This window comes from Natator depressus, chromosome 11, assembly GCF_965152275.1.
Source record: "Natator depressus isolate rNatDep1 chromosome 11, rNatDep2.hap1, whole genome shotgun sequence".
Lineage (NCBI taxonomy): Eukaryota > Metazoa > Chordata > Testudines > Cheloniidae > Natator > Natator depressus.
In genome coordinates, this window is record NC_134244.1 from 49,410,892 (window position 1) to 49,434,265 (window position 23,374).

A 23,374-nucleotide genomic window follows, 5' to 3' on the forward strand; every position below is an offset into this window, starting at 1 on the left:
ATGCCCAGAAGATTGTGGCCCCTTTACACCATCTCACTGGCACAAAGGGGCTGTGCCCCATCTTGGGAGTCTGTCCCATTGTGTGTGAGGTCTCTGTCTTCAGTGTGACACCTCCAGTGTTTCTGAAGTCAGTAGCAGTAGTAGCATTTGCTCATTTTGATTTATTGAGTATGGATCATATGCCTGATGGTTTACAAATCACAAGGAAAATGGTTCCCTCCTTATTGCATGTGCAATCTAAGGCCACAAACCTGAACTTCTCAAAATCAATAGCCAAATTACGAGAGACTTCAGTGTGTGCAGGATTTGGCCCTAAATGATTCCATCTTTAATGGACTAGTCCACAGATATCTTACCAAGCTTCTGACATACCTGGAACAGTCCAATGGGCTTGCACTTGACTGGGATTCAGGAGACCTTGGTTATATTCCCTGCACTCTGCCTACTGAGCGACCTTGGCCAGATCACTTCATCTCTCTGTGGCTCACTTCCCTCATTTGTAAAATGGGGATAATGATACTTGTCTTCCTCTGTAAAGCATTTGTAGATCTCTGGTAAAAAGCCCTGTTTAAGAGCTAAGCACTGTAGCTGCTATTATTCCTGCTGAGATCAGAGGAGGTAGGGCTTTTGGTTATGTGGACAGTACTGCACATGAGAGTTTCCTCCACTGGACTCAGAGGTTCTCCTTTCTCCTGGCCGCTGTCATAGCTTTTGGACTGGTGGGCGCAAGGACTTTCCCTTTTGCTGGCTATCTGGTGCTGCTGTTCCAGGGGAAGGATCCTGATCCTGACAACAGGCCAGTAAGCCTAATTTCAGTTCCAGGTAAATTGGTTGAAAATATAGTAAACAACAGAATTATCAGACACATAGCTGAACACAATATGTTGGGGGAAGAGTCAACATGTCTTTTGTAAAGGGAAATCAATGCCTCACCAATCTATTAGAATTCTTTGAGGGGGGTCAACAAACGTGTGGACAAGAGTGATCCAGTGGATATAGTGTACTTGGACTTTCAGAAAGCCTTTGACAAGGTCCCTCACCAAAGGCTCTTAAGCAACTTAGCTGTCATGGGATAAGAAGGAACTTTTTCTCATGGATCAGTAACTGGTGAAAAGATAGGAAAAAAGGGTAGAAATAAATGGTCAGTTTTCACAGTGGAAAGGTAAATAGCGGGGTTCCCCAAGGATCTGTACTGGGATCAGTGCTGTTCAACAGATTCCTAAATGATCTGGGAAAAGGGGTAAAACAGTGAGGTGGCAAAGTTTTCAGATAGTTAACTTCAAAGCAAACTGTGAAGAGTTACAGAGGGATCTCATGAAACTGGGTGAATGGGCAACAAAATGGCAGATGAAATTCAGATGTTGATAAATGAAAAGTAATGCACATTGAAAAACATCATTCCACCTCTACATACAAAATGATGGGGTCTAAATTAGCTATTACAACTCAAGAAAGAGATCTTGGAGTCACCATGGATAGTTCTCTGAAAACATCTGCTTAGTGTTCAGTGATAGTCAAAAAAGGTAGTGGAATTTTAGGAACCATTAGAAAAGGGATATTGATAAGAAAATATCATAACATCACTATTTAAATACATGGTATGCCCACACTTTGAATACTGAGTGTATTGCTGACAAAAATACTTAATATTAACTTTACCTACTGTCATGCCAACCTCAGGGCTGACTGTCAAAAGCAAGGGAGGCAGTGCAAACTAGTAGTATGTTCTACAATTAGATTTCACCAACCTAGTAACAAATGTGAATTCCTAGATCACTGTAACAGTTTTACCCTGAAAAAAGAAAAGGAGTACTTGTGGCACCTTAGAGACTAACAAATTTATTTGAGCATAAGCTTTCGTGGGCTGCAGCCCACTTCATCGGATGCATACTGTGGAAAATACAGTGGGGAGATTTATATACACAGAGAACATGAAACAATGGGTGTTACCATACACACTGTAACGAGAGTGATCAGGTAAGGTGAGCTATTACCAGCAGGACGGCGAGGTTGGGGGGGGACTTTTGTAGTGATAATCAAGGTGGGCCATTTCCAGCAGTTGACAAGAACGTCTGAGGAACAGTGGGGAGGAGGAAATAAACATGGGGAAATAGTTTTACTTCGTGAAATGACCCATCCACTCCCAGGCTTTATTCAAGCCTAAATTAATTGTGTCCAGTTTGCAAATTAATTCCAATTCAGCAGTCTCTCGTTGGACTCTATTTTTGAAGTTTTTTGTTGAAGAATTGCCACTTTTTCTACTGCATGCATCCGATGAAGTGAGCTGTAGCTCACGAAAGCTTATGCTCAAATAAATTTGTTAGTCTCTACGGTGCCACAAGTACTCCTTTTCTTTTTGCGGATACGGACTAACAGGCTGCTACTCTGAAACCAGTTTTACCCTGGAGTCTCAGTACCCTTGGGCTTTTCTGTCTTGCCACCCAGGTTGCTCCCAGTACCAAGAGACCAGTTACTTATCCCAGATCAATTTGTACCTTAGATTTCACACCTGTAGCCAATCCTGTAATAAAACTGAGTAAAGATTTATTAACTAGGAAAAAGACAGAGAGTTATTTACTGGTTAAAGCAAGCAAGCATGTATTGTGACAGGGTTGGGCCAGATGGCTATAGGAGAGTAATTTTTTTTTTGAAGCAAAAGATGTTTTTTATTTGCCTAACACACTTACAAAGTAAAAACAGCAGCATATGCAATGTGTAACACAGCAACCAATCACAATTGTTTTCTCATTAGCTTCAGGGGAGGGAAGTGTTCAAGCTTGCCTGGGCCCAGAGCGGGGGGCTTCCTCGACTCTCGTGGTCTTCCACCCTTCCGAGTTACCTGGTGGCCCAGAGCGAGGGGGCTTCATCAACTCTCGTGGTCTTCCACCCCCTTCGAGTTACCTGGCGCCACGCCCGAGTGTTACCAACAATTCCCTCCTCTGAAAGCACCCAACAAGAGGGGCAGGCTGTGGGGTGGACAATCCGGGGGGGGGGCCACATGCACCCACGTGTGAAAGGACCCCTCTAAGGTGGTGGTGTCCACAGCAGCAATGGCTGGGGCTGGGGTCCCTTACTCTCTCCCCCAATCAAAGGATCAGACAAAGGGACCCGGATGGGGACACCGAGCAGAGAACCTCGGACAGCGCCCACCGCTTCTCAAAAGCATCAAGGGAGTCGGTGGATGCCGCCCAGAGGAACTCCGCCCGGATACGTGAACGGACCGAGGATCGGAAAACGGCCCCAGAGTCACAGGAAACTCCATCGGCCAACCTCCTCTCTCTGGTTTTATAGATGGCTGTTTTAGCCAGGGCCAGGAGGAGGTTAACTAGGAGATCCCGCAACTTTGTGAGGCCACGGATGGGGAGTGCATAAATAAAAAGATGAGGGGAAAAATGCAACCAAAAACATAATAGGAGATTTGTGAGGAGCCGGAACAGGGGATGCAGCCTGGCGCACTCCAAATATACGTGTGCCAGGATTTCCCTCACACCACAAAAGGGACAAGTATCTGGGATGGGGGTGAACCGCGCCAAATACGTGCCCGTGCTCACAGCTCCATGAAGGAGCCGCCAACTGATGTTCCTGACGGGCCTCGGAACCAAGGTGGAATACAGGCTGGCCCACCGGGGCTGCTCACCCTCCAAAGGTGGCAGAAGGTCTCGCCACTTTGTGTCGGGGTGGGACACTAGGGTGAGGGCATGAAGGGTGCAGAGCACGAGCGTGTATAGATGTTTCCTTGGCGCGGTTTCGAAGCGTACCAGCTGCAGTTCATGCAGCCGGCTCACAGTGAAGGGGTGAGGGGGTTGATTGGGTCTGCGGGGCAGGGGTCCAATTAAAAGGTCCGGCGGGCCTGGGGTAGAGGGTGGGCGGGGCGTGCTCTCGAGCAGGATCCGGTCGAGGTAAGTCGAGCAGCGGGTGGCAAAGCGGCTTTCGCCTCCTGAAGTACACGCTGGGGGGTACGAGGTCTGGAGAGGCCCATGCGCCGGGCGAGCGTCAGGGGATCCAGCCAGTCTCCCTGGTTGTAGTCCAGGGAGGTCTCCGACTCTCGTGACCTCTGCCAGGATCAAGCTCTGGTGCACCGAGCGGGACTCCGCCACCTGCACACGGAGTTGGGGGTTGTGTAGCAGTGGCTCCGCGAGGAGATCTACCCCCTCGGTGGCCGCCACAGACCTGGTAATTAAAAACAGTTTCCAAGTCCGGAGGAGGTCCTGGTAGAAGACTGGCAGCCCGAGAGGTCTCGCGGAAGACCTCCCGGACGGAGATAAAAGAGCTGCCGGTCATATCGGAGCCCTCGGATGCAGCGCAGGATGGCGTGCGCCAGTGTGCTCCACGCCGAACTGCCTGCACCATAGAGGAGCCTCTGTAGGACCTGGAGGCGGAAGACACGGACCTGAGTGTGTAGACACTTCAGGCCCTGTCCTCCTTCCTTCAGGGGTAGATGAAGAACCCCTACAGGGGCCCAGTGCATTCCTGACCAAAAGAACCCCAGAATCAATGTCCGGAGGTTGGTCAGGAAACCTGGGACCAGGACCAGGGTGTTGAGCCCGTACCAGAGCATGGACAGGACTAGTTGATTAAGCACCAGCACTCTCCCTCGGAGGGAGAGACATTGGAGTAGTCCCATCCATTTCCGGAGCCGCTCTATCACCCCGCCCTCTAAATTCTCCCAGTTTTCCAGTGGAGAGGGATGTGTGGCAGAAAGGTAAAAGCTGAGGTAGAGCAGCGGACCTGCGCTCCACCGGATGGTCTGAAGCGCAGGTGGGAGGGAGCTCGCCTGCCGCCAGTCTCCTACTGCCAAGCCAGAGCTCTTGACCCAGTTGACCCGGGCGGAGGAGGCTGCCGAATAGATGGCCTGGCAAGCCTCCACCCATGCCAAGTCGCCGGGGTCCTGGATCACCAGGAGCACGTCATCAGCGTACGCCGACAGGACCAGCTGCAGCTCCAGCTCCCGCAGCACCAACCCTGTCAACCTCCTGCGGAGGAGACAGAGGAAGGGTTCGATCGCCAGAGCGTACAGTTGGCCCGAGAGGGGGCACCCCTGCTGTACTCCTCGCCCAAAGCTGACCGGTTCGGTCAGGGTCCAGTTGAGCTTAACCAAGCACTCTGCGGAAGTGTACAGCACCTGGAGAAAACCCACAAACTGGGGTCCGAAGCCAAATGCCTGCAGAGTGCTCAGGAGGTACCCGTGGTCCACCCTATCAAACGCCTTCTCCTGATCTAGGGACAGGAGGGCGAACGACAGACCGTCTCTACACCTGAGTTCCAAAAGGTCCCGAACCATAAATAGGTTATCAAAGATACTGCGGTCTGGGACGGTGTAGGTGTGGTCTGGGTGGATCACGTCCACCAGCAGAGACCCTAGCCGCAGCAAGATTGCTTTTGCTATGATTTTGTAGTCCGTGCGAGGAGCGAGACGGGACGCCAATTACGTAAATCGCGGAGGTCCCCCTTCTTCGGCAATAAGGCAAGCACAGCTCGCCTGCACGAAATAGGGAGGACCCCGCTCTGCAGAAACTCGGCCCAGATGGTGACTAGGTCTGGGCTGAGGATGTCCCAGAACACGCGGTAGAACTCCACAGTCAGCCTGTCCATGCCTGGAGACTTATTAGTGGGCATACGACGGAGGGCTTCCGAGAACTCGGCCAGAGTGAGAGGCAATTCTAGCCAGTCTCGGTCGCTCGCACTGACCATAGGGAGCTCCTCCTAAAGCACTCTGCAAGCGCTAGGGTCGGTCGGATCTGGGGAGAAAAGACTTGTGTAGAAGGCTCGGGCCCTCCCACACATCTCCGCCGGTTCCATGAGGGGGCTGCCGTCTTCTGCCAGGAGGCAGGTGGCATGTTTCTTAGCCCCCCTCGTTTTCTCCAGGGCATAGAAGAAGCGGGAGCTGCGATCCATCTCCCAAAGGAGATGGATGAGGGATCGAACAAAGGCACCCCGGGCCCGATGATCCTCGAGGGCCCGGAGCTCCTCCCGCTTCTCTTGGCATGCTCCGCAGAGGAGTGGGTCTTTAGGGATGGCGGCCAAACACCTCTCCAGCTCTAAGACCTCCCGTTCCAACTGCTCTATCACCGCATTTCTCCGTCGGCTAGTGCCCCGGGTGTAGTCGCGGCAGAAAAGCCGGGTGCGCACCTTCCCCAGGTCCCACCATCGCCGCGCCGAGGGAAAGGCACGCTGCTGCCCTCGCCAGGCCAGCCAGAATTTCCAGAAGGACGTCACGAAGCCTTCATCCTCTAACAGGCTGTTGTTAAAATGCCAATAGGCCGGCCCCAGCCTTTCCGCACAGAGGGAGGCTGTCACGGTGGCTAGGTGATGGTCAGAAAATGGGGCCAGCCGAATGCTGGAGGAGTGGGCTCATGAGAGATGGAAGCGTGATAAATAAATGCGGTCCAACTGGGAGTGGCTCGACCGATGGGCTTCCACCCGGACAAAGGTGAATGTGGAAGTGTCATCCGGGTGGTGGTCACGCCAGATGTCCACTAGGGAGTGATGTTCAACTATCTCCCGGAGGGTGTCCGCGGCGGCCAGGCTCTGGTTGGTCCCCGAGCGGTCTTGCTTCTCGAGGGCGGTATTAAAATCCCCTCCCAGGACCAGGCAATCGTGAGAATCTAAGGTGCCGAGGAAGGCGGATGCCTGCTGATAAAATTGCAGCCGCTCCGGGCCCGATGTCGGGGCATAGACATTAACGAGCTTAACCACGAGCCCCTCTATACGGAGCCGGAGATGCAGCAGGTGACCCGGTACGGCCTCGGCGACCCCTAGCACCTCGGGCCGTAGGTCGGGGGAGAACAGGGTCGCCACTCCAGCCTGCCGAATCGTGGAATGGCTAAAGTAGACCCCGTCCCCCTGCTCCAGCCACCAACTGTCTTTGGCGGTCGGATCCGTATGGGTCTCCTGCAGGAAAATCACAGAGTACCCTCCCTCCTGAAGGAAGGAGAGCACCTGGGACCTGCGGAGAGCCATCCTACAACCCCGGGTATTCAACGTTGCAATGGTAAGAGGGGTCATGTGGGGGGCCGGGGGGGATCCTCACTGGCAGGGACGCTCGCATCCCCCAGCGGGCCGCGCAACAGTCCTTGACCCATCCCATAGGTGAGTAATTGGTCACGGAAGACGTGGACCCGCCAGTAGGCCACGGCATCCTGCTTCCCCATCCCTTTACCTTCCCCTATGAGGGCCCTTGTGGCCCGGAGGATTTGAAAAAAATCCCCCCATCACTGGAGAGCAAGCTGTACCTTGTTGCGGGAGGCACGGACATCCTCTAAAAACTTCCGCAGCTCTCCTCGCAGCTTATGGGGGGGTGGGGTTACGGTTTCCCAGTTGTTCCCCGGTGGGGCCCTTGGTGCAGCCCTGTGGTCCACTAAAACGGACAAGCAGGATGCGGACCCCCGATGGGGTGCCTGATGGGCTGGAGCTTCTAGGCCCGCCTCAAGCTCTGGGGCGATAGGGGGCAGTGGAGGGAAGATAGCAGCTCCTAATGGGTCGGGGCAGGAGAACACAAAGGCCGCTCCCTGGGGGTCATCAGTTGGGAAAGGGAAGGAGACAGCCCCGGTGGCGGCAATAACATTGCAGGAGGTAAATTGGATAGGGGTAGGGGCAGGGGCAGAGGCAAGATTCTGGATTTCAGGAGGCAAGCAGCTGGATGGTGGCGCCTCCCAATCAGACTCGAGGGTTAAAGGGGTGGGGAGGGAGCTCTCAGTGATACCGGGCACGGGCTCTATGGTGGATTTAGCCACAGCATCAGGAGGTGGATTATCTTCTGTTGGGCCCCCACCTGGGAAGGAAATCGATTGCTCCGCACCAACTGGGGGTGCCCCTGGCGACTTGTGTCCCGGCCGCGTGGCGCCAGCTGTCACCTGAGCAGGCTCGGTGGTCGTCAGCGGGGTGCCATCAGCGGCCGGGTCGATGGAGGAGTCCAGGGGCTCCTCAGAGGTGGGAGCAGAAGCAGCAGTTAGGGGGAGGGAGCATGGGGAAAAGAGGAGTGGAATGAGGTCGCCCAAATCGAGGTTTGCTGGCAAAAGGTCGTCCTCCCCCTGGTGGGGGACTAGGAAGGACCCCTCGAGCGCCTCTCCATCACGCGCTGCTGACGGCAGTAGAAGCTGCACTTGCCGGTGGAAGGAAAAGATGTGACGGAGGGTGAGGTCCTTGCAGCCCAACGGGAGAGGGCTGATGACAGAAACAGGTTTCCCCAGGGTGGAAAGGACGGGTAACAGGGCAGCATTGGGGAGAAAAGGAGGGACAGAGGTCAGGTCCAGGCGGACGCCCAGGTCCTCTAGTGGCTCTAGGGGGACAAAAAAACCCCCCACCGCCAGGCCCCTCTCCACTGCCTCCTGGGCGGCAGCCTCTGCTGCTAAGAAGAAGACGACCTTCCCATACATTTTGGAGGCCGCTACAATGGCCGAGGGCCCCACTACCCTTGCCAACGCCCACACATAGGTCTCCACGTGGGGTGAGGTGGGCACCAGGAGGCATCGGACACCGTGCTTCCTTGTCATGGTGGGAAAGGGGCCCCGGCCGCTATTGATGTTGGCGGAGGCGGTGGGCGGGAGAGATGACAAGGCGGCAGGCGGGGGAGCTGCCGTCGCCCGGGCATACATCCTGGGGGGTGAGGGAGGGACACCCGCAGAGCTGGTGAAGGGGGCAGCGGGGAGGGACGCTGTGGTCGGTGGCGGGGCCGCAGCAGTGGGGGTGGCCTCTGCCACGGAGGGCCTGGTGGTTTTAGCGGGGCCCTTCCCCTTCTTCTTGCCCTGGCCTTTCCCGCTGGCTGGGGGGGGCTCCCCTAGAGTCTGGGGAGGCGGTGGGCATGGCAGCGGCAGAGGTCACCCCGGTGCCTTCCATTGCCGATGCCCCAGCGGGGGTGGTGGCAGGTGGTTAACAGGACTTGGGGTCAGGTAAAAAGGGACAGGCTGTGGGATGGGCAGTTCAGGGGCGGGGGGGCACATGAGCCACCGTACGCTTGTCCAGAGAGTCCTGTTTGGTTGGCTGGTGCTTCTGGCCCACACAGTGGAATCAGGGCGAGCAGCTAAGTCCAGAGGCAGATGTTAAACAGCCAGCAAAGACGGTGGAGGAGGAAGTTGTGAAGATGGTAGTGTGGGGGTTGGGAGGACACTAGATGGATCGGGGGGCAGCTCCGTGCCACGCCCCCTGTGTCCCTACAAACACAGTCACGACACAGTCAAGGCCTCCCCCCACACGAGAGCACAGTTCGAAAGTTACTCAGTCTTGGGCCCCTTCCACGGCGATTTGTAAGTTCCCCGGGCGGTGTTCCTCTGGTAGACGGCTGTTTCTCTGTCTGTTCCGGGCTTTCTTTTTCGCATTCCAGAAATGCCAGAGCAAGTGATAAGATTCCTCTCAACCGGAGACAGGTCCGCAGACAAACAGCAAGGGGCTGGGTCTGGGGGCTGGGTCCTTCCACACCCCCCCTCCGGGGAAGCGGGCCGGCAGGCCCCCCCTCTCTTGTGGGGGGGGGGGTTCAGCTGGAGTGTCAGCAGCATCTGATGGCGGGCGGACTGGGGGGAGGGGGAGGCTAACAGCCGGCCAGCAGCCAGCCAGCACTCTAGCAACAGCGGAGAAAGAAAAAAAACAACAAAAGGAAAAGAAAGGGGGGAGAGCGTCTGGCCTGGTCAGGGGGGAAGCTGAAAGCAGGGGTAAAAAGCAAGGAAAGCCCAGGCCAGAAGGCAGCAGCAGGAGGAGAGCAGGCTAAGTAGGTCCCTTTTCCCCGGGGTAAGGTAACAGGGAAGGTTCCAGAACAATCAGGAACTTTCTGGAGACAATTAAGACAGACAGGCTTATTAGAACACCTGCAGCCAATCAAGAAGCTGCTAGAATCAATTAAGGCAGGCTAATCAGGGCACTTGGGTTTAAATAGGAGCTCATTTCAGTTTGTGGTGTGCATGTAAGGAGCTGGGAGCAAGAGGTGCTAGGAGCTGAGAGTGAGAATGCATACTGTCGGAGGACTGAGGAGTACAAGCATTATCAGACACCAGGAGGAAGGTCCTATGGTGAGGATAAAGAAGGTGTTGGGAGGAGGCCATGGCTTCAAGGAGGGTAAAACATCCTTTGAGGCACTCCAGACTCCCCCAGAAAGTGAACATCCTGTAAAAAGTGAGCATTAAAATGCCAGTATGGACAATGGTCTTGAATAGAAGGAAGAGACAACGCAAATAAGACCAACACATGATCAGAAATGCTGGTAGGGACAATACAGCTAGAAAGAAAACAAGACAAATGATCAGTAAAAACATAATGATTCAAAAAGGCCGTAGAGAAGGAACTGCCACTGGAACACAATGAGATGCATTGCTGTGCGTAAGAGTGAAAATGTTGCCACACATCAGCCAGGTAAGAAACCTGTAGAAGAGTTGCAAGTCGCTGAGCAGGCAGTAGCTGTCGTTCTGAATGATTCCTATCCAATCTCTCATTAAGAATACAATTAAAATCACCCCCCAAAATTAAAACATCACGTACCAAACAATTTGCAAAATGAGCTCCCAACATCTGAAAAACTCACACCCTGTCATTCCCTACTGCTGGACCATCGGTATTAATAAAGAAAAGATGATGTTACTCAAAAGTAGCTTGAATTGTCAATAAATGTCCTGGAACAACTTCCTGCACAACCACCAAATCTGGCTTCACCCTGCCTGTAAAGCAAATGGCAACCCCTGCACTTGCAGTGGAACCGTGACTCAGTAAGCCAGTGGGTTTGGTTGCCAGCATCGGTGTGCATGTCTTGCAAAAATGCAATGTCCAGCTTTTTCTGGGACAGGTATTCAAAAAAAGAGATTTTTTTTTAATGTTACTGCACCCATTCACATTTGGAGAACTGCATAGGAAAATTATCCATCAGACTAGAACTCATCAGAAAAAATAAAAAAAAAATGGACATATGAAAAAACACAACAATAAACAATAAAACCATGAAATTCTCCTATATCCATTAATTCCCAACATTTCCATTGCTCAAAGGGACATGTGCTTTGGCCATCTATTTTTTTTTTTTTCAATCTTTACCGCTTGTGTTTGTCAAACTCAGAGAGACACATCTCATCGTACTCTGAGCAGACAACAAAACCAGATTAAGGTCAGGAAACTAGTTTTCCCACCTCTAATCTAAGGTTTGCCTTAAGGTTTGTCTACATATACAGCGCTGTAGGTGCACCGGTGTAGCTGTGCTGCAGTAGTGCTTTAGTGAGCACCCCCCAGCACATTGGAAAGTTGGCGCGTGTAGCTTCAGCCCTGGAGTCGGTGCCTATACAAGGAGCCGCATATTAACTTCTGAAGAGCCGCACGTGGCTCTGGAGCCACAGGTTGGCCACCCCTGGTCTAGAGATAGTAGGTACAACCTATTTTTATCTGCATTTGGTAAATCTTACAGTAATATCAGAGCAGATTACTTACGATTTTGAGTAGTAATATAGAAAAACATCAGGTTGTAGTGAGTTTTTGTTTCCTATCATATTTTCCCTTAATATTTTTGTCTTCCTATATTATCTACAAAGAATTAAAAAGTGAAGTTTTTTTAGTCAGGAGGCTTAGGAGTAATGTTTATATTCTGGAACTGTTGGGCTTCCTCTTGAGCATGCTGCTGCCATTCTGATTCTGGATCTTCCTGTTATTTATGATTTGCCTTCTAACGGAGTGGTTAGTAAGTTGTTTGTTTGTGAATTGCTCTTTTATGCCTCTTGACGGAAATCAAATTTGAAATTCTGATTAGACTGAAGTGATTAAAATCTCTTTATTGACATACCATATAATGAAACTAATTCACTTTTGCTGAGTTCCTCTTGTATTATGTAGCAGGTGTTTCAGCAAACTAAAAGGTAGATTAGTTCTTCAGGGCACAGCTAATTCTGTTAGCCCAGATAAAGATTTTGAGTCTCCTTGTAACAGGCGCCTCGTTTTGTTCCTTTGCTGTGCCCAGGCCCTAAAATAGTATATTTTTATTACGATTCTGTGTTCTCTGCTTGCCGGCTACCATGATTAGATTAAATCTTCCTGCTATGCAGTCAAAGTGGGTGTTGATAAGAGCCAGACCAGTGATTCACACATCTGTAGTGAGACTCTTTCTTTACCTCTGAAGCTGTCAGCCTGGCAATAGCATGGTTGAAAATGCTAGGAGTTAATAAAAAATCTTCAGTTGATAATTACATAGAGAAGGCCTTATTTTGTGTTTCAGAAGAGACTGTACTTTACAAAGATCTAGCGATAAGGGAAGATTTGCATATGTGCTTCAGGTGTGTACCCACAACAGCATCATTATGCACCCTGACTTCATTTGTTCCAGAGGATATGTGCACTTCCATTGGTGCAACCCGGCTTGTGGGCCCATTCTGGCAGTAAGTCCACCTGGAAAGGGGGTGCAGCTCCATCATCTGGGGGCCTGTGGAGTCGCACATGAATTTTAAAACTGCTCTCACCCTTCATAAGCCTTGGAGCAGAGCAGCAATAGCATGAATACCCCAGCTGACTCAGCAGTCCCTGCTGAATGATGAGGTATGTATCTTGTCAGGGGTGTTGTGAGTCAATGGAATGATAGAGAGTACTTTTGGAGGTAAATATACATGAATAATACCGAAGAGATCGGATTTTGTATAACATCTTTTCTTAAACGACTTTCAGTCTTCTACCATGCAGGAGAATTAACCTGCATCAACGTTTCAAAATTTATGGGGACACCTGTAGTGCCCCCCCTGTCATTTTTTAAATCGATTTGGATTCTCCATCTTGGCAGAAACTAAGGTGGTGATGAGCAGATGTGCCACTACATAGCTCCACACAAACACACATTTTTCTTGGCTGCCTATGGATCTGCTTGGGAACAGCAACTCCTTAAGGATACATTTCTTCTGTCCCTATTTTTTGCTTTACTGAATCATGTGCCTGCAAGATGATGTGATAGCCACCAACAGGGGTTGAGGTACCTCAAAAGGTAGTTAAGCGCCTAGCTCTGGGCTGGAGGGAGGTACTACTTCTGCTTCAGATTCACAGCTGTGAATCCTCTTCTGGAGTTAAGTGCTCAAGAGGGAAAGAGAGACTGCACCCCATTATAGCCAATAGGTCAGTGGTTCGGGCACTCTCCTGGGATGTGGAAGACCTGTTTTCACACCTCTACTGTGCCAGATTTGGAGCAGGGACTTGAACTTGGGTCTTCCGTGTCCCAGGTGAGTCCCTTCAGCCTCAGGCTAGGTGGGTCCCTCTCAGTCTTTCCTGTTGAAGCTGCTCCACTTTGTGTAACTAAATATTGATTGGACGATGGAATTGAACCCTGTGCTCCCAAAATCTAGGTGAGTGACCTCACAACCGGGCTATAAAGTCACTCTCTCACTTTCTGGCCCCATTGATATTTAATTATTTTAAATCCCTTAGTCTATCTATCCTTTTGTGTTTTAGAAGTTTACCAGAGGTATGCACGAATGCTTCCACTATAATACTATGCACTCATTAATGCCCTCCTGGTGCTTCAGAAAACCAGCAAAAATATTACATCTGTGTTGCTTATCAACCAAATGGAATGTAGCATAGTTGTAAAAATGTATTGTTATTTTGTTGACTTTTTCTTGTCCCAAAAGGCGCAGCATTTTCTACATCTCAGTGTCTGAGTGGGCCTGAATGTCATCTTTCACTGTCATGGCCACTTTCCCTACAGTTTGCTGTTTTAGTCCTTGGTAGCATCTGAGAAAAACAAAGGAAAAAACCCTGTTTTAATAAAAGCCTGTATATATCTTTTGCCTTTGCAGTTTCCCAGCAGAACAACTCCTCATTAGACAGGAAGGGCACTGCCCAAGAATTCATTCTAAATAATATTCTATTCAACTGCACATTGAAAATTTCTACAAAGAATCAGGCCTCCTGGTTAGCCGGTATTTGAGGTCACAAAATAAATATTTCCATAAGGAGAATAGCAGGAAATGACACAATCATTTAAGAAGACAGAAGGTTTTGCCCCATTATATGTACACCATCTTTGAGAAGGTGTTTTTTCCCCCTCTTATGCTATTCATTTGAGGACCATCCTCTGCTCAGGGCGATATTACTTGCTTCAGACGCATAACTTTCAGAAAAGTCATGGGAAAGGCAGAGATGGCCAAACCAGGAAAGTCACTCACTTTGACAGATGCACCTTGACTGTGGTCTCATAACAAATGAACTTCATTAGTAACATAAATATGCTGTATATGTTCCTTAATGATTGTAAAACTCCCCTTTCAGATTGGGGGTTGCCCTCCGCTTGACCAGGTCGTCACTTCCTCCATGTGCCAAGAAGGGATTGGGCTCACTGTGGAAGTGGCTCTTTCCAGCATAGTTGCACATCATTATTGTCCCTTTCTGCACAGATTCTCGTTAGCACTAAGTGGGCCACACTAAATCCATCTATTTATTCTGACAGCCATCTGAAAAATCCTTTGAAGAGGCTCAGTAGGCTCTGTGGCCATCTTCTCTATCTGGGGATTTCTTGGAATATTTGGGAAAGATCTCTGACTGAAGACTTTGCCGAGCTCACTCCAGACATAAGGGAAGAATCCGTCATCTCAAACTAGGTCACGCCAGGTATGGATAAGAAAAGAGATTTCATTACTTCACCAATACTGTGGAAATGATGGTTCTTGATGATCTGAAAAAATGGGGAGTAGTTTCTCTTTTCTGCTGTAATTATAGGATTGTCAGTCTCAGACACCACAGATCCTTCCCCCACTTACCCACGCATACAATCCAGCCCCTTTATGCCACATAAAGGGGCCCTAAAAGCCCTGGTTTCAGTTGTGGTAGAAATGCCCCAGGAGAAGCACTGTGGAAAACAGCCATAAGGCTACCTTCCAGTGACCCATTTGCAAACCCAGGTGTAAGGCGTGTGCAGGGTCAAGGCTGCGGGTAGGAGGGATGTGCTGAGGACAGGCCCACACAGCACTGTGGAAATTCCAGGCAGTGTTAATGGTCATTGTTTGTATTCAGCAAGCTATTTCTGCATGTTTAATATGTAAACATAGGTATAAAAGCTAGAGGTTTTTTTTGTTTGTTTGTTTTAAAGATAAAAACATTAAATAGTCAATTGACACAGGCTGGAAAATTCTAAGAGGAACTAAGAGGAATTGCATAAATTAAGCTGCAGTTCTTACCATTAGTTGGTTCCTGGGGAGACATCCTGATAATGTGGCAGCCCCGTAATGTTACTTTGCATCACTAGAACAGCACAAAATGACATTAAAGCGGCCCCAAAGGTTCATCTGAGGATTTCCCCTGTGTGGATGACAAAAAGCCAGGAAAGTTAGTTTTATAGCACCCATTCCATTGTACCTTCGCATAGGGGTCATAGGGGCTTTCTGGAGGCCCGGGCCGGGGACGTGCTGCAGGGGTAGCAGATAGTGTGATGAACATCTCTGATCCTTGGCTGGTGGAATGGTACTTGATGGTCAGTATTCTATTTATCTTCAGACACAGTGTTTCAGGAATAAAGACAAGGTGAAATTCACAATGGGTCCTAAAGCAAAGGCACTCAGACATAGAACACACACACACAATATTATTGTCCCTGCGGTATGATCCATTTCCCCTTGGAATCTCTGCTATTAAGTTTGGAAGAAACCATTTGGAATGTAGTTAATCTGAATTAATTCTCTCTAGTTCCAATGGGCAAAAGGTTTTTGGGACTCATTCTGAATGCAGTCTCATTTGCAAGAATAACATACTGCACACTCTATGAAACAAACTTCAACTTGAAGGTCTGTTCGCTTTCTGTTCCTCAGTCACAAGAGGGAGTCAGAGTTCTTTGTAATTTATAAAAGCTGATGTTCCATTTCAATATAGGGTAACCTTTCTTTAAAAAAAAAAAATACAAAAACACTTCTAGATTTGATATTAAAGGATTGTATTTTTAAATAGAGAGGATAAAGTTGCCCATTGAAATGCTCAGGTCCAAACAACTGGCAAAACTCTAAAGAATCATTAGTTTGAAAAATGAGTATTTACGATATATATAATATGTATCATTGTATTCCATGTTATCCTACTTTTTATTTTGTATTTTGCACTCATATGATAAGAAAATAATAACTTGTGTGTCTGTATCAAGGTTTACTGAGCATGATCACCCTCCATCTTGCCTGGTGAAACCTATGGCAGTGGAGTCAGAGGAGGAAATCTCTGTGAGGATCCCTTGCAGATATCCCTTCCCCCATCCCCTCCAATCATTCCATGGGGGAACAGGCCACAGGATTCAGCTCAAGGGACAGATGCTTAATTTGTATGTCATCAGTGGTTCAACTGAAGTCAGTGGAGCTATGACATTTTACACCCACTGAGGATCTTGCCCCTTACTCCTGGGGGTTTTCAGGAGGCCAGGGCCATCTCTGTGGCAGCTCCCCTCCAGTTTTCTGATAAAGTGACTCCAAAGTAACTGTGCTATTAGAGAGGGCTCAGTAGAACTAATGTAATCTCATACGGTATATAATCCCATGATCTTTTTTGGTAAATGCTGTAGGCTTCGGAGGGTTAGGAGGCCATGTGAGTCCTTGGCTCATCCACTCACCACCCCTTCCTACCATGTGGGTCCAGCCCCTGTGGAGCATCCTCACAGGACTTCAGTAAAGATGGAACTGTAGTGCAAAGTTGGCTGAGGCCCTCTTTCATAGATGTATGGGGGGGATTTGTGTGAGGATGGTTTCCTTTGCATGGGGGTCTGAGGAGTATAGTCCCCCATTTAGTGGAGGTTACATGATTACAAAGATCAAGTTAAACTCAGTCGTGAATGTTGTGGGATAAGAAAGGCTAAGCAGCTGAAGTCCTGTATCTGTTTGTGGGGCAACTTAAACCTTCCTGGTCTTTCTGGTTCTGGGAAGATCATGGCTTTTTGGGAAGATCATGGCCATACTCATGGCTTTTTGAAGTGCTGCTTCTTAAATCCTTAACTCTTTTCAGAAAACCATCCACTGAGTTTATTTAAGCCATTTTGTTTACATTTTTTGTAGCGTTTTACATTGTGCAATGACTGCTCAGGAATATCACCAAGGTTGGACTTGTCCAGTAAAGCTCAGAAAGCAGAAAAGAAAAAAAAAAGTTCCACGTTGCGTATGTCTGGGAGCAATTCAAGCCTTGTAAATCTTGAGAAGGGCCCCTTGAAGCTCTTTCCCATCTACCACTGAAAGGCTTTGGAGAGTGATCTTTCTGGATTCTCATTTTATGGCTTACATGTTCTCAGAGGCTACATGCACCTAAGCTTTGCTAGGATAATAATAAAAAAGCACGGTCTTTTAGAAGACAGAAGTGGTTCTCAAGGCAACAACAAGTCTACTTCAGAAAAAACACCCTCTATGCTGAATGAAGTCAGGCAAGAATCATTTCAGAATAATGGTAACTCGCTGTACATGAAGCCCTAATAGACAGGATGCATCCTTCATGAAGAATAGTTTTTACATAGGTCCATTTTTAACTCTTAAAAAGGAATGTTTCTTTTTCTTAAGCTCTGTTAAATTTATCTAGATTTTCTGTTGAAAACCTCAAACAAAAAAAAAAAGGGAGAAACTGAAAAATCTATGGATGTAGCATTAGTAAAAAGAGCCCATGCTTCTCTAACTGATTTTGTTTTAGAATTAGTTGAGAACTAGAGAGACTATGTCCTTATTCTCTCATACTATTGTTCTTAAGGGTATAGTAGTGCTCACAAATCCAATGCAGGGGATCATAAAAGCATTGCCACAGTTCATGAGTTACAGCTCAATCTGTATTAGCTTCTGGGAATGTTGAACAAAGGTCAACACAAGTTTCATTAACCATCTCCTTTGTATTTTCCCACACTTGTCTTTTTCCCACACTTGCATAACTCCATATAGCTTTTGCTTATTAAAATATGTACCCACTGTGGTTTATGTTTAAAATCTGAATGACACAGTGAGGATCTGTGGCATGGTATTATTGCTTCTACTCTAAAAAACTATCACATTACTAGAAATACTGGAATTCTAAGTCTTCTTCCTCTTGGCACCGTTAACTCTGTGTTAAAATGGGGACGCGCTCTTTCTCCCTCTTTCTAAATCCAGCAACATTTTCACTTAAAATTTTAATTGAAGTGGAGTCCGGTGAAGATTTTGCTATAGATTCCTTTTCAGCAATGAAATTTCTTTAGGAAATAACTAAAGTTGGAGTGGACATTTTACACCACGGATTTTGTGGCTTTGTATGACCTGCAGTGTAAAACTGTTGAGTATGTGTAATCTACAATACAAGACTGGTTTTGTACAATACCATATGTCTCTTGCTGGCTAGCTATTTGTTGTGCTTGATCTTCATGTCACCTGGACTGAAACAAAGTATATTTATCTGAGCAATTAATAAAACTTAATTCATCTAGGCAGGGAGATATTGTTCGTAAGAATGGACACCCAGATAAATGAGAATATTTCAAAGTAATATTTCAAACTAAGTCTCTGAAATAGATGATGCAGTTATTTAATGCACCAAATAGAACCTTTGTATCTTTTTTAATGTATTGGCAAGTTCAGTGTCTCTATTGTGATGTAATAAAGGACTTCTATGCCCTTTGAATTTGTGCAAGCTTTTAAAACAGCTGCCAACATATAAAGTGCCTCTAGGTCACAGTCTTCCCATCATAAACTCTTCGCACCATACGTCATCTGTTCAAATAATGTACTTTTGCTTTTTGCTCTCCTGCTGAGAAGTCAGCTCATGAGCCCAAGGAAACAGGTGCTAAATTTCAGGCAGAAAATACTTATTTTGCAAAATCTTCCTCACAATGATGATTTTTTTCCTGATTATCTAAAAGATTAAACTAATTCCAAACTTAAAAGAAGGAAGGGCAATTTCTTTCTTCTCTATCTCCTGAAATGTGTGTGCTCATGTCACTCATTTTGACCAATTTGATCTTTTTAATGTAGTGAGTTGAGGGCCTTTTTTGCCTGCTGCAATAGTTTTACCCTGTGAATAGTCCCATTGATTTCAGTGGGACAAGGTGCAATTTAGCATAAGTAAAACTGACAGAGCTGTCCCATGAGATATTCCCCCTACCATTCTGTTAGTTTCTTGATGTTGAATCGCCAGTAAAACACATGCAGACGGGTAGTATTAGGCAACATGCCGTCTTGGTCTCATGTAATCCATCCACCGTCAATGGGAAAAATCTGGGTGTTTGATACATTCCAATATGAGCAGTGCTGACCCTTGTGAATTGGATACTTGAGCAATTTTTAATGAGGTCTGGGTTGGTTAGCTTTTGAGACACTGTTTACAATACCACAATGCTAATAATTTGCATTGATGACATTTAACAGTTTATCCCATGTGATCTTAAATGCCCTATGGGAGCATGATTCCAGCAAAACACGAACTGTATAGTCCAAGGGGCACAATGTACATTGCACAAACTGATTCTGTGCGAATGACCTAAATTAAAGCAGGATAGTCAATGAACATGCATGAAGTGCAGTAGACTCCAGCGGGGATAAATGCATGTCTGTATGAAACAATTTCTCCTAGCATAGCTTTTTCAGTTTTCTTTGGTTATGTTGTTAAAATAATCAATCATACCATGTATAACAAAGAAGGCTTAAAAATTCCCTTTGTATTTTTTATTTCTCTAAAGACAACAGTATCTCTAAGGGCTTACCTAGAAATGGAGTTACTCTGGAATAGGGGTTGCACTTCAAATTCACTTTTGAGTGTAGACAAGTCCAAATAAGTAACAAGTTGTTAGGTATTGTTCATGCTACTTTTGCCACAATATTTATTTATATATGTAAACACTGCACATTATTAATTAGGTTTAGATATTCAGTTTTGTCCTTAAATAAAGGGCTATCCCTCCAAGTCTGCCAGTTTGTTTCAGTTCCCCCACTTAGGATTTCTCAATAGGATTAGGGCTCTCATGCAGTAGTTTCCTTGCTTTTACACACCACCAGTTGGAAACCAGCAGGTGGAAACCCACATCTTTTTGCAAATTTAACTCTAATTAAGTAAACATCATATGCTATTTAAAAGCTATAATTTAATACACCTTAAGTAGCACTCTTTTTGGAGCAACTTACATTTTCTAATGGATCTATTGTAAGGATATTGTTTACAGTGAACCATTCCCACAGAAAATTTTATCAATCACTGTAATTGGATGCTTCACTGTGAAAACACAGTCAACACTTTGCTAAATTAATGATTTTGTAGCAAATCTCATCACCTGCTTTTATTATTGGAAACCAGCATCGATAATCAGGTTACAGGTGCATAACGCTTCTGTCAGTTTAAAATTCAGATGTTAGATACACTGGCATAAGCCATATTTTCCTTACTACCATTGAAATTGTGTGAGAAAGGGATTTGTGGTGCCATTTCTGGCACTTGCTTACTCATGTATTATTCTTGTAGGGCGCACACACCCTTAGAGTGTGAGAAACACATACTTTGAATAAGAACGAGGAGTACTTGTGGCACATTAGAGACTAACAATGGATCGTGTGGTGTGGTCTGGATGAACGCTGGAGGCATGTAGGTAAGTATAGCGGTCAGCAGGTTTCTGGTATAGGGTGGTGTTTATGTGATCATCGCTTATTAGCACTGTAGTGTCCAGGAAGTGGATCTCTTGTGTGGACTGGTCCAGGCTGCGGTTGATGGTGGGATGGAAATTGTGGAAATCGTGGTGGAATTCCTCAAGGACTTCTTTTCCATGGGTCCAGATGATGAAGATGTCATCAATGTAGCGTGAGTAGGGACATTAGGGGACGAGAGCTGAAGAAGCGTTGTTTTAAGTCAGCCAAAAAATGTTGGCATACTGTGGGGCCATGCGGGTACCCATAGCAGTGCCGCTGACTTGAAGGTATACATTGTCCCCAGATGTGAAATAGTTGTGGGTGAGGACAAAGTCACAAAGTTCAGCCACCAGGTTTGCCGTGACATTATCGGGGATACTGTTTCTGACGGCTTGTAATCCATCTTTGTGTGGAATGTTGGTGTAGAGGGCTTCTACATCCATAGTGGCTAGGATGGTGTTTTCTGGAAGATCACCAATGGATTGTAGTTTCCTCAGGAAGTCAGTGGTGTCTCGAAGATAGCTAGGAGTGCTGGTAGCATAGGGCCTGAGGAGAGAGTCTACATAGCCAGACAATCCTGCTGTCAGGGTGCCAATGCCTGAGATGATGGGGCATCCAGGATTTCCAGGTTTATGGGTCTTGGGTAGCAGATAGAATACCCCTGGTCGGAGTTCTAGGGGTGTGTCTGTGAAGATTTGTTCTTGTGCTTTTTCATGGAGTTTCCTGAGCAGATGGTGTAGTTTCTTTTGGTAACCCTCAGTGGGATCAGAGGGTAATGGCTTGTAGAATGTTGTGTTGGAGAGCTGCCTAGCAGCCTCTCGTTCATATTCTGACCTATTCATGATGACGACAGCACCTCCTTTGTCAGCCTTTTTGATTATGATGTCAGAGTTGTTCCTGAGGCTGTGGATGGCATTGTGTTCTGCGCAGCTGAGGTTATGGGGCAAGTGACCCTTCAAGTCAGCAGCACTGCTATGGGTACCCGCATGGCCCCACAGTATGCCAACATTTTTATGGCTGACTTAGAACAACGCTTCTTCAGCTCTTGTCCTCTAATGCCCCTACTCTACTTGCGCTACATTGATGATATCTTCATCATCTGGACCCATAGAAAAGAAGTCCTTGAGGAATTTCACCACGATTTCCACAATTTCCATCCCACCATCAACCTCAGCCTGGACCAGTCCACACAAGAGATCCACTTCCTGGACACTACAGTGCTAATAAGTGATGGTCACATAAACACCACCCTATACCAGAAACCTGCTGACCGCTATACTTACCTACATGCCTCCAGCTTTCATCCAGACCACACCACACGATCCATTGTCTACAGCCAAGCTCGAAGATACAACCGCATTTGCTCCAACCCCTCAGACAGAGACAAACACCTACAAGATCTCTATCAAGCATTCTTACAATTACAATACCCACCTGCTGAAGTGAAGAAACAGATTGACAGAGCCAGAAGAGTACCCAGAAGTCACCTACTACAGGAAAGGCCCAACAAAGAAAGTAACAGAATGCCACTAGCCGTCACCTTCAGCCCCCAACTAAAACCTCTCCAACACATCATCAAAGATCTACAACCTATCCTGAAGGACGATCCCTCACTCTCACAGATCTTGGGAGACAGCACAGTCCTCGCTTACAGACAGCTCCCCAACCTGAAGCAAATACTCACCAGCATCCACACACCACACAACAAAAACACTAACCCAGGAACCTATCCTTGCAACAAAGCCCGTTGCCAAATCTGTCCAGAGATCTATTCAAGGGACACCATCATAGGACCTAATCACATCAGCCACACTATCAGAGGCTCATTCACGTGCACATCTACCAATGTGATATATGCCATCATGTGCCAGCAATGCCCCTCTGCCATGTACATTGGCCAAACCGGACAGTCTCTACGCAAAAGAATAAATGGACACAAATCAGACGTCAAGAATTATAACATTCAAAAACCAGTCGGAGAACACTTCACCCTCCCTGCACACTCAATTACAGACCTAAAAGTCACAATTATTCACCAAAAAACTTCAAAAACAGACTCCAACGAGAAACACCAGAACTGAATTAATCTGCAAACTGGACACCATTAAATTAGGCTGGAATAAAGACTCGGAGTGGATGAGACATTACACTAAATAAAAACTATTTCCCCATGCTAATTTTCCCCCTACTGTTACTCTCATCTTCTTGTCAACTGTTTGAAATGGGCCATCTTGATTATCACTACAAAAGTTTTTTTTCTCCTGCTGATAACAGCCCACCTTGGTCTCATTAAGAGTTGGTATGGCAACCCCCATTTTTTCATGTTCTCTGTCTGTATGTGTTTGTGTATATATCTATATCTTCCTACTGTATTTTCCCCTGCATGCATCTGATGAAGTGGGCTTTAGCCCGTGAAAGCTTATGCTCAAATAAATTTGTTAGTCTCTCAGGTGCCACAAGTACTCCCCATTCTTTCTGCTGATACAGACTAACACGGCTACCACTCTGATATTTTGAATAGAGGTTCAAGTGCAGTAATTATCTTTAATCTATAGGCCAATTTGTTTTCTGCTGACAGTTGCTTTATGGAAGGTGGAAAAATATAAATTAAACTTGGGAGAGGAAACTCTAACACTTCTAGGAGAGACTTTAGTGAGCAGCTGGGCTTTGTATTTATAAAGTACAACAAATGAGTGGGGTAATAAGAAGGGCAGAAGAAATACTATTAAGCAGTCAGAGAGGAGATGCGTGTGGATCAGAACTACAGTTTACAGAGTGAGGAACTGCCATGCTCTCTCCTCCTCCTCCTCCCCCCGGGGGATAGAGAAACTTACTCCTCAGCTATTTGA

At 47.1% G+C, this 23,374-nt stretch overlaps 1 protein-coding gene across 1 annotated transcript in view; it reads right to left on the bottom strand.

Annotated features, from left to right (window-relative positions):
• The window catches only part of ZSWIM2 (zinc finger SWIM-type containing 2), a 50,866-nt gene extending 31,784 nt beyond the window's left edge, over positions 1-19,082 (bottom strand). Inside the window, 1 exon segment of the mRNA XM_074967292.1 lies at positions 19,015-19,082. Within this exon segment, the coding sequence (XP_074823393.1) occupies positions 19,015-19,082 (68 nt within the window).
• Positions 19,083-23,374: the final 4,292 nt, after the last annotated feature.